Genomic DNA, 11,875 nt, shown 5'->3' on the forward strand with positions numbered 1-11,875 from the left:
CGGTATTCTTTTGGGAGTGGGCGGGATTGGACAGTATTCTTTTGGGAGTGGGTGGGATTGGACAGTACTCCTTTGGGAGTGGATGATTTGGACAGTATTCCTTTGGGAGTGGGCGGGATTGGACAGTATTTCATTGGCATAGGGTGGATTCCACCATATTTTTTGGGAAGTGGGGGTGAAATGCAATACATAATATTTTAATATTATGCAATGCTGAGTGCGGTGCAGCATACAACTAGAGAGGGCAAATTGTGCCTAGCCACAGGGATTATCTGACCTCACGGTAGTTTGTGCTGTGGTCTCACACATCCAAAGTCCTAGAATTAAACCTGAGCTTATGCAACCATTTGTGCAGTTTCATTTTCTTTCCATGTCCACATGAGTTTCCAGACAGGTCACAGAAATAGCACACCAGCAGTCAGACTGGATACTCCTCCCTAGGTGTGGAGGAGTGTGTTAATGTGCAGTATGTGTACACAGTGTCTGTGGCAGACTGGTGTCTCATCCAAGACGTAGCCTCAGGCTCTTGTGCTTGGCTGATAGTAGAACCTTCTGCCGTTGTAGCTCATCCAGGTCAAGGGTTGATGTGACGTGATCTCTGGGGTGGCGTTACCATAGACTTCCTGGTTGACTCAAACCAATCTGGGTATCATCCTCTGGTCTCTTTCTTCAACAAGGTCTTGCTGTGTTTTTTGCACCATTTTGTGTGAACGCCATTCTAAATGTGAACCTGTATCAGGATTTTATGTATTGTGCAGCTGCCACACGATTGGCTGATCATGGTTAACTGCATAAACGAGCAGATGTACAGGGTTCTCCTATTAAAGTAGAAGGCTAAGTGTATATTACCACATAACCATAATGTAGAACATTATAGTTATTAAAACCTTATATGCAAGTAACCATGCATCATCAAATACATTAAAAAAGAACACACTTTATGTTCATACAAAAGTACAGTTTATTGTCACAAATAATAATAAAAATCAACATTTCCTCTATTGAGAGAAGTCAGATGGGAGGAAAAAAAAAAAGAAAAAAAAGAAGAAAAAAAAAGAAAGCATGTTGCCTAAAACAGTTTGGTTTTGTTCCAATACTTTCCAGTGTGGCAGTTGATCACTGCAGGGAACGTAGGCATTCCTTCACAAAGGTCAAAAGTAAGACAAGGGCTTGAGAGGGGAAGAAAAAAGATGCATAATCTATAACAACGGGCAGTAGTGTCACTTTTGTTTGCCCACGCATTTAAAATGAAGGGATGAGAAAAAGAAGCAGTTTAAAATAAAAAAAAAAAATAATGCAGATATCCGATAGCTTTCCTTAAACATAAATGAGGGCTCTTTGAAACACCAATGTCCGTCTTTACCTCCTTTTCCCTGCTGCTTTCAACTGACCAGAGTGCTATTCACATTGGTTTGAATTGCATACAGCTACAGTGTATTTATGAGAGCAAGTGACTTTACAGCAGTATGAGGAACTACAAAGCCAGTCTCTGCATGTGTGTGTGTTCAGGTGACAGTGTGTAGCTAAGGAAGAAAATAAGCAGAAGGACAAAAAGAAGGGTAGAGACAGAAAAAAAAAAAAAAGTAGAAAAAGTATTTTTTTTTAAAAAAAAAAGCACAGTTAAGACAGGTGGGGCAGGGAAGGGTGGGACAGAGAGAAATACAGGTAAATCTATGAGATGACACTTCCTGCGTTTCCTTTCCTACGTTTGGGGCAGGCTCACAGGAAGTAGTCGGCCACTGGCTTTTTGGAGGGAATGCCTCTGGTTTCTTGTGGGGCAGCTTCAAATATAATAAACTCTTTCTGCAGATGCTCGTCAAGCTCCAGGATGGCTGCTACGTTCCCACACCTGACCGAGACCAGAGAAAAATTACTCAAACTGGCACAAGCATCTTCAGCAAATAAAAAATAAAATTTGGCTCAGTCAGACGAACTTAAATCGACAGACCACCAATAGTCTTTTACGTGACAGCCGACAAAAACAAACTAAAACATAGCAGTGAGGATCCGTCTGCTTCAGGTTGCATAATCACTCAAACTGCTGGAAATATGTGCTGCTTCTTAATAAGGCTAACAGTTTTCCTGGCTCTGACCCAACATCTGTAGAGACCCTGTACTAATGATTTCAGCGTCCACATTAAGATTCATTCTGACCTAATAACTTTTTAGTATGTATGAAACCATCCATATGGTTTACTTCCTATTCTACTAAATAAATAAAATGGAGACGTCTGCTCATGCGCACACACACTCACCTATAGCAGTAGTTGGGTGCAGACCACACAGTGAGCACAGTCTCGTTGAAGTGCCACTTGTAGCCCTCCATAACGAGCTGGTGGGCTCGACAGATCATGTCTATATCATTAGCGGCATTGAACTGGGCCACGACGTCACTGCCGAACAGGTATCCTGCTCCTCTTGGGCTCACTCCCCAGCCTGTGGTATCTGCAAATGCACAAAATCATCATTAATTAGACACCTAGAGCAGAAATGACACTGCCCATAAACATCTGTAGAGGCTCACTTTAAATCAGGGAAATGTAATCCACTAATTCCATTTCATTTCCACTCAATTATATGAGGAATAAAACACTTGGAGCATGCTGTTATTAGAAAATAATAAATGTCTTCTTTTTTGTGTTTTATTCCTCTCACACCTCAGCTATTTGTCCAATGATTAAAATAGTACCCATATTTCTATTTCATTATGTGGAAGATTTACAAGACCAGTTGGCTGAAATGTCTTCACATGCATGAATGTAGTTTCTCCATTATTCAAAAATGTCTAAAGTTCTAAAAGTCGAAAAATTAGGATAAAAGCATCTGGTTACTGAATCTATGGAACCGCAGATGTTGCGAATCCCAAAAAAATCCTGTTACCTTCAGGGTCTGACCACAGCAGGTCGCACATCGGCCCGTCGTGCGGCACTTCCTGTTTCCTATCGATGGTTCGGATCTGGTCCAAAGTCTGGATGGAGGGCGAGAGGCCGCCGTGCACACAGAAAATCTGCAGAGCAAACCAGGAGCACAAAACCATTCGTATCAAGACTTTGATTATCTGACTTCTTAAAAATGAGGCAGGATTCATGGTGGCTACAGAACAAGCACAGTGACCACGATGTAAAGATAGCAAACGCCATCTTTGACACAAGCTAGCCAACTTCTATAAAGTCACCAGACTGTAAATACTGCTATTTGTACATATACTACATTTACACGTCAAAGCAAACACAGTAAATCAAGAGTTTACAGACGGTGGTTAAAAGCCTCGAGGTGCATGCTGGTGTGTGGTGGAAAATACGCTAGTCATGTTTTCCTCTCGTGGTAAAAGCTGTGCAGAAGAACCAAACGTGTCTTACAATATCCAGACAAACAATTTCTGTAGAGCAGGAAAAGGCTGTGTTTATGATGGAGGGATGTGTTTAGTCTAATGCTGCATTTGAGAAACACAAAGTAGAGATGAACTGTTTTACACACAGGACGTTGCATCTGGCTGCAACTACTGAGCTATTTCATAACACCACCATCTCTCACACACGCACACTTCTGCCTAGAAATGTTCATTTAAAATACACATCCTGTGAGCTCCTAAAAATAAAAGTAATGTTTCAGAGCAGAGGTTAGATAAAAGAAAAGGCAGCTACAAGTAAAATGACCTTAATACTGAATGAAGCTTCTGTTGTTGAGACTGAACTATTGGTTCCAGTAGACTTTGTTGTTTTCTTACAAATAAGGGCTGTATTGCATATCATACTACGTAGGATTGTGTATGTGACAAATAAAAATTTGAATTTACAATATGACAGTATAATATCAATATTGTAGTAAATTAAAGACAGTTCTTATTTATTTACTTTTATAATGCAGTCCTCCAAGGCCATCAGGCTACTCAAATGAAATCTATGGACGTTTCACATAATCAAGCATTAAGCAAATCACACTGGTCTGAGACACCAAGAGTGAATATACACTATATTTCCAAAAGTTTTGGGACACCCCTACAAATTATTGAATTCAGGGGTCGGGCTCGGCCCCTTAGTTCCAGTGAAAGAAACTCTTAATTCTTAATCATACCAAGACATTTTGGACACTTTCATGCTCCTAACTTTGTGTGAACAGTTTGGGGATGACCCCTTCCTGTTCCAACATGACTGCACACCAGTGACCAAAGCAAGGTCCATAAAAGACATGGATGAGTGAGTTTGGTGTGGAGGAACTTGACTGGCCTGCACAGAGTCCTGACCTCAAAGTGATAGAACCCTATTGATGAATTAGATTGATGAATTAGATTGATGAACTACCCGATGAATTAAGAGAGGAGACTGTGAGCCAGGCCTTCAAGTTCCTCCACACCAAACTCACTCATCCATGTCTTTATGGACCTTGCTTTGTGCACTGGTGTGCAGTCATGTTGGAACAGGAACATCCCTAAACTGTTCCCACAAAGTTGGGAGCATGAAATTGTCCAAAATGTCTTGGTATGAAGCTGAAGCATTAAGAGTTCCTTTCACTGGAACTAAGGGGCCGAGCCCAACCCCTGAGCGCAGTGATTTGGAGGGGTGTCCCAAAAGTTTTGGCAATAGTGTATTTGCACTGGGACATGTTGATCCTTGCAGTCTTTTCCAGAAACTGACTACATTTTCCAGAAAAGGTTCCGAGACACAAGCTTGTCTAGGGAAGACAGAAAGCTCTGGGTGAAATTTTTTTTATAGTTTACAATTTTGTTAGACGTACTAAAGTATTACTCTGAACTAAACAATTAATCTCAATCGCAATGTTTCATCAAACCATTTCCAAATACGCAAACAGACACGGGTGCTTGAGGGAAAACTGGCATTAGCAGTTTTCCTGCACTAGCATGTTTTGCTACATTTACCCACGATTCCTCTCTCTGCATGGTGATGCACAGACTATTTAAAGAAAAGGTTTTCTTCTGAATATCATATTTTCTAACTCTCAGTGCTGGTTCCAAGCCCAGATTAAATGGGAGGGTTGCTTTGGGAAGGGCATCCGGCATAAAACCTGCGCCAAATCATAACTTGCGGACCAAATGGCGAGCCAGAACAGAGAGCAGCCGAAATAACATCATATTTCCTCCTAAATATCGTATTACCCCAAGAACAAATCAAAGGAAGGGAATGGAGCTCGTTTTAGTGTTTATTTCAGACTGACCTTGCCGTCGATGATGGCCGACAGGGAGAGGTAGTCGAAGATCTCTGTGCAGTACCTCCACACTGTGACGGAGCCGTACTTCCTTAGGCACTCGTCGTAGAAGCCGTACACCTGCGTGATCTGTCTGGACTCGTGGTTGCCTCGGATCAGCGTGATTCTGTCTGGGTAGCGCACCTGAGGTAGAGCGAAAATTCAACTTTAGTATCAAATCAGCTTTTTATAAACCATTAGCCTAATGAAGGCTACAGAACTATTTCTTTCACACTTCTTCTCACAGCAAAATGCCAAACATTAGGCTCTGACTGTCAGTGTAAAGAATAGCTAGTGCTCAGAGAGTCGTTATTCAAATCCCAGAGAACCTGGCAGCCCCTTAAGAACAATCCCTGACCCTGGACTGCTCAGCCCTTTATTTATTTACATGAGCTTTTAACAATAGCCTAAACACATTTGACCAACAATAAGAACTGTAGGGAAAAACCAATTACAAACCTTAAGAGCTAGGAGCAACAGGAAAGTCTCAACACTGTAAAAGCCTCTGTCCACAAAATCTCCCATGAAAAGGTAATTTGTCTCTGGAACATCTCCTCCCACCTGCACAGAAAACACATCCATTTAAACAGGTTTTTAATCAAAACAACTACGTTTATTTAAGTAGGCACTTTTTTTTTTTAAACTTTATTAAATAGAACCAAAGAGCCAGTTTCTCTAAACGAAACTTCTGACATAATAAGTAATATAATATGTCAGGATTGGACAAACAAGTTCCTTAGCTAGCCCATCAGCTCCACTGTGCCCAGTCCCATGGCTGAATGTCCACTTAACTAGAGTAAAAAGGGGGAACTAACACCATTCAGCTTCAAATCTATCCCGAGCCCAGCTGAATAAATGAATTAATTAAAAGCCTTGATTATGTCTCTGTTCATGAAGCTTTGTGTTTGTGTCTGTGACAAGAGAGCAGAAATTCTTTCGCCAATATGCTATAGAAAAAAAAAATCCAGAGCGCTACAGTCCAAGAAGATTAAGATGAGAAGAAGAAACAAAAAATGTTCCTACCAACAGCTGGATCAGATCCTCTGTGTGTGTGTGTGCATGCGCATAGTACAGCAGTTATCGGGATTAGGAATTGTGTAAACTAAATGGGCTGTGTTGTATTTCCACAAGCATATCAGATTCTTCTTTGCACGGGTCAATAATTATATTTTACTCTCATGGTTATTAGACTATACTGAGTGTAAATTGTTGGGGACAGTTATATGAACAGCTTGTTGAACCTGTTTGTACACATGACAACTAAACGAAAAACCAATACAGTCTGCATGACCAGGCCAGTGAAATCATGTGTCCTCCCTGGTCTGTAATACTAACGGCACAGTGTTATTGTGATCCCTTTACATCAGCGGAGGTGATTACTGATGTATTTTTTTAAAGCATCAGCTCAGCTCTTTTGTGGCTCTGCTCTAGTTAAATATGAAGAATTAATAGTTTGTGTAATGGAAAAAAGTAAAAGTGTAATGGAAAACTGTGCTCTTGTGATTTTTTTTATTTTTAGCCCTCACTAAAAATTCCAAACATTTCCAAATGTGCCATCTGTGGCCAATACCACACACTCGCATCCAATAGACAGGAATTCTGAATCTGGTAACTTGTGGGTGTGAATGCAAGACTCACTCGGAACAACTCCTTCAGGTCATAAAACTGTCCGTGGATGTCACCACACACCTGAGGGGAGAAAAGATCATGCCATGTTACATCAATCTGCATGTTTACACAGGCACAACTGGAGGGAGAAAAAAAAAATCTGTAAAAAATGAAAGGTCAGTGTGTTTGCAGTTCACATGGGTGTGTGTGTGTGTGAGAGCTGAGTGTATTCTAGACACTGTGGTTTCTTGCAGCATTAGACATACAAACTGCATAAAAAATTTCAACTACATAAGCACCAAAGTGATGAGAACATTTGGCAGATACCAGAATTTTACAAATCCACGGAACCAGTTAGATCTGCTTAAAGGGTAATGCCATTTAAATAAGGATATGCTTTGTACTTTTTTAGCAAGCAAAAGCCTAAAGGATCATATACTTTTTATATCAGTTATAAAACCAGACATGTTTCCAAGATTAAGCAAACATTTAACTAAACAAGATATAAACAATTATTTTATCCCCCCATGCTATCTGGCACATCTCTGACACAAACCAAATGTCTTATTAACCCTGATCTGAGGTGTTTCATATGATATTCCTCCAGCATGAGAGTGTATCAGCTGTGTTATAAACCTGTGCTATTATCTATAGGCAGCAAAGGGGTGGTGGGATGTGTCTCAGCACAAAGTAAAGTTTTTATTACTGTTATTACAGCATTAAACAGCAGCACATCACACTTGTAAAATCAGTTAAACTTGGCGTTGTAGACGAGCTGTTTCCTGTTAATAAACACAAGTCTTTTCTTCTGCTCAAAGCTAAACCTCAGCTAGTTACATTTCTAAGAAATCAGAAAGCTCAAATGTCAAATATTGGTATTACAAAGCTCCAGTGACACTGGAGACTCATTCCATTAGTCAAATAAACAACTTCTTCAGCATGCTTATTAAAAACAGAGCATTTTTTTTTTATCAGATTAGCTTCTATCGCGTGCACCAGTGAAGGAGGTACAAAAACAGTGACGTTTCAGAACAAGCTTTTCGCGAGACGTTTCCATGGATCTGCTCAGCACAGCATTTGACTACAGGACTGACTCTTCTTCCTCAGGAAGGTCAGGAGTTCGAGCCACGTCAAATCAAATCAACACGGCTGCTCAGAGTAAACAAAGCGTAAAGAGTAAACAAAGCCTAGCAAACAAAGTCATTTCTCTGAGACATGCTAAGTCAAACTGCTGCTCATGCTAGGTCACAGGGCGGCGTGATGTACAGGGATGACCGGACTATCCGCCCACATTCCGCATACTTGAGCTCACAAACAGCCATGACTGGATTCTGTGACACTGAGTCACAGATCGCTGTGCCATCACTGGAGGATGTCACATTAACATACATATTAGTTTGTTATATCTATATGAATAACTTCACAGTCAGCTGCTTAACTTGTTGCTAACAAAAGGCAAATATGGTCGGTTTTCCCTCCACTTTGCATGTTGAACACAGTTAAAAATTCAGTTATTCTGAACTCTGACTTCCTGCGTCTGGGGTCAGTCGAATGCAAAAGTAGATTATACATGAATGTAATGTAAGCAGATGTTACACAGATGTGCTGGACGACAGGTCAGGGTCTGAGAAAGCTGCTATTTGTTTTTTAACCAATGACAGGAGAAAACAAGACTTTCAGCCTCTGAACACGGATAATGAAAACATTTCAATCGTCCCAAGCGTCATTAAATTCCAATGAAACTCTAATGAGTCATTTAATTCGAGTGATTTAGAGGATTCCCTTTACTTACTGTGACGGGAGAATCCACCCTCTGTACATTACTCTCTTCTACGAGAATCTCTCTAGAACACAAAGAGATGAAAACAAAAGCACAGTGCGGTTAGGAAGGAAATACTCACAGTATGTATACGCGAATGCTCTTAAGGTGTTGTTTGAAGCGAGTGATATTGTGAGGTCTAAACTAGCATGACTTCAGCTGCGTCAGAAATCCTGGGTTATGGTATACAGTCAGTATGGAGCCATGATTAGTAAGAGGGTCTTTTTCATTGTTTCTTACCTGGCTTTGGCACACAGGGCCTTGACTTCGTTCTCTTTGATGAGCTCACATCTCCTCAGCTGGTCGATCTGTCGGTCCAGATCACTGATGTCACCCATGGTCAAGCGCACAAAGCGAGCTGAACTGGTTTTCTCCTCCCGCACACACACACACACACACTCAGGCACTCATACACACACGAGACACAACACGGCACTGGGGGTACGGGGATCCTGATGGTAAAGAAGCCTGGGGAACAGAGGAAAAAAAAAAAACACAAACACACTTAATGACCAGTTTATTAGGTACACCATCCATCATTGTGTACTAGTTTAATACACAGCTCACTTTACACGGTCGAAAACACCGAATTGGGGCATGTTAAATAACACGCAGTAATATTACTTACTTAAACAAGCACGCTGAATGTTACTCTAACACATGGAAGAATTTTCATTCCGGTTACTTGCTAAGATGAAAAAGAAAAAACGTTTCTAACCGATTGTGCTCTCGAGTTGAAGGTTTTACCGAGGTGTTTGATAGGGATCTAGAATGCCTGCCCGCTCCAGTGCAGTCACACACTTTAGCATCCTGGATGACAGCTGGTTTTCACTTTTTAAAAAATAAATGAATAAATAAATAACCTAAGAAAAAACTTGCATCTTGGGGTGTGCATCTTGATTAATCTGTGATTACTGACGACTGTGCGAGATGATAAGGCTCGTGAGTTTAAAACTTTGTAAAACTAGTGTGACTTCTGGGTGAGATATGAAGCAGATAAGTTCAATTATCCGGGCTGTACATCTTCTAACCAGAACATAACAGAAAACAGAAAACTTGAGAGGCTTTTCTGCCAAACCACTAGAGAAACTTATACTAACCTCACAGTCTCACATTCGACTATGAAACACGGATTAACATGGCAAACATTTGTGTATTATAGCATAATCTAAGCAGTGTTATATGAAATAACCTCTTTAACGATTTAAAATATTAGGACACAAAAAATGAGCTAGCTTATTTCCTTTTAGACTGTGCATGAAACCAGAGGAACCAAAGCAAAAAGAAAACTAAGGATAGTGGGGGGAAAAAAGCTGGGGGAAACTATGTACAGTAGATGAAGCCAAGACAATAGAGAGAAAGATGAAACAAAAGATAAGGACAACAAACAAAAAGAAAGAAAGAACGAAAGAGCAGATGAGGCATGGAAAATAAAGGCAGATAGGATAGGTCATGCAGTTATATATAAAGGGAGTGTACTGGATCCAGCCCAAAGGTGCTTTACACATTACTGCCCAACCTTCCCAGGAGGAGAAACACACACATCACCTCTCTGTCTCTGTACACCTTAAGGCAAGACACTACAGGTAAAAACAACACTCTGTAGGAACATCATCTCACCACATCTACAGCAAAATATATCCAAACGTCAAACAAGCATCAGCGTCACAGTTTCTGACCCCAGTTTTAGCCCCATACACATACGCATGTCAGTTTCCTTCATAAACCACATTTCACTAGAGCTGGAAACAAAAACAAACAAAAACACCACAACTTCCACCCCTTTATATTCAGAAACAACAACAATCTTCAGTTTTTAAGATGATCTGTGATGCCTGATCCCAGAAAAACTGACCATTTCATGTTGATTAAGGGGGAAAAACACGACCACAGTTCACACACACACACACACACACACAAGTGCCTGATAATCTGGGCTGAAAAACAAAGCCACGATTTTCTAACAAACTTTTCTTCTTCTTCACTCTCTCTCTCCACAGTGAAATGTTTTAAACCCCTAATAACATTAAAAGGACATTTTTGTGCTTTATTAAGCGTGTATGCAAATAAACAATCCCTAAGTGACCGGAAGTGTCCTACTTTAATCTGCGAAAACTTCCAACATTCTCTATATAGAAACAAACAAAACGCCAATTTCAGCAGCCGAGACAACTCCCAATCCCAATCAAATACTATAAATAAATTACATCGATTTTGGATAAACGTAATAAACAAAAAGTGATTTCTTCACGTGACAAGAAAGTGTAGGTTTGGGATACATTGAGAGAGTTCGGTGAAGAAGAAAAAAAAAATAAACCAGTTCCAGCCAGCGGAACCAAACTCTGACGCAAACGCTTAGCTCTTAGCATCTCTTAGCTTAGCTTAGCTAACTCACACAGTGGGCATGAGATGCGCGTTCTTGATCGTTTCGCGTCTACCAGAGACGGCGGCTATGGTGGTTGTTGTTGTTAACGTTATTAATAATCTATGAATTAATTTAAAAGCGTATTGTTGAAAGGCGCCGTGTTTAAAGCGTTCGGCTCCGGAAGGCTTCAGAGCACCGTTAGCTTCTCGGCTAAGCTAATCAACGCGACAGGTTAAGGACACAATTCTAACGCGTTTGAACTTCACACCACACACTTAAACAACACATTCTGGGATTGTTCTACCACAGACTATTTTTTTTACACGAACCTAAAAAGACACGGCGAGTTTAAAATAAATTAAACATTAAAATGTCGCCTAGTGTGCTGAAGTAAAAGGGAGTCCTGTCTTAGCTTAGCTTAGCTGGGCCTGGAACAATTTTACGACCACGGTACTTCAGCTGAAACCTACAACTCTTTGACCACCGAAATCAACCCAATTACGAGGAATCGATTAAAAGTGGTTGTTAAAATTACCTGAGACCCTTGACTCGGATTTCGGGTGAGTTCGGAGAAACCGAGGAAACTTCTCCCTTCTCCCGAGTCGTTCGCTCTCTTTCAACCGGCTCACCGTTTTTTTTTTTCATTCGACACCATGTACCGGCGTCTAGCTCCGCCCCTTTCCCACAGCCATCTACGCCGTCATCATCCCGCCCAGACCTGGACTCCATCCCAAACAGCTCCCTACTGTATATATAGTGCATTACAACAGGGCGCAACGTCATTTAGATTACACTAAATTGCGCTTATATTCAAGGGATCAAATCGTATTTGGAACACAGCCCTTGTGTCTTGCGTTCGTAAAGAGTCTCCCTCGCCGCCT

The 11,875-nt window shown here is 40.8% G+C and overlaps 1 protein-coding gene across 1 annotated transcript; it reads right to left on the reverse strand.

Moving 5' to 3' along the window:
* Window positions 1-948: 948 nt before the first annotated feature.
* ppp4cb (protein phosphatase 4, catalytic subunit b) lies at window positions 949-11,689 on the reverse strand. Its single transcript, XM_058405911.1, has 9 exons — window positions 11,530-11,689; window positions 8,870-9,097; window positions 8,603-8,654; window positions 6,841-6,891; window positions 5,662-5,763; window positions 5,173-5,346; window positions 2,881-3,007; window positions 2,256-2,445; window positions 949-1,849 (listed from the first exon to the last, which is right to left on the reverse strand). Exons 2-9 carry the CDS (start codon window positions 8,965-8,967, stop codon window positions 1,720-1,722), a joined length of 924 nt encoding a protein of 307 aa, XP_058261894.1. The 5' UTR covers window positions 8,968-9,097; window positions 11,530-11,689; the 3' UTR covers window positions 949-1,719.
* Between the last annotated feature and the right edge of the window lie 186 nt (window positions 11,690-11,875).

This window comes from Hemibagrus wyckioides, linkage group LG13 (assembly GCF_019097595.1).
Source record: "Hemibagrus wyckioides isolate EC202008001 linkage group LG13, SWU_Hwy_1.0, whole genome shotgun sequence".
NCBI lineage: Eukaryota > Metazoa > Chordata > Actinopteri > Siluriformes > Bagridae > Hemibagrus > Hemibagrus wyckioides.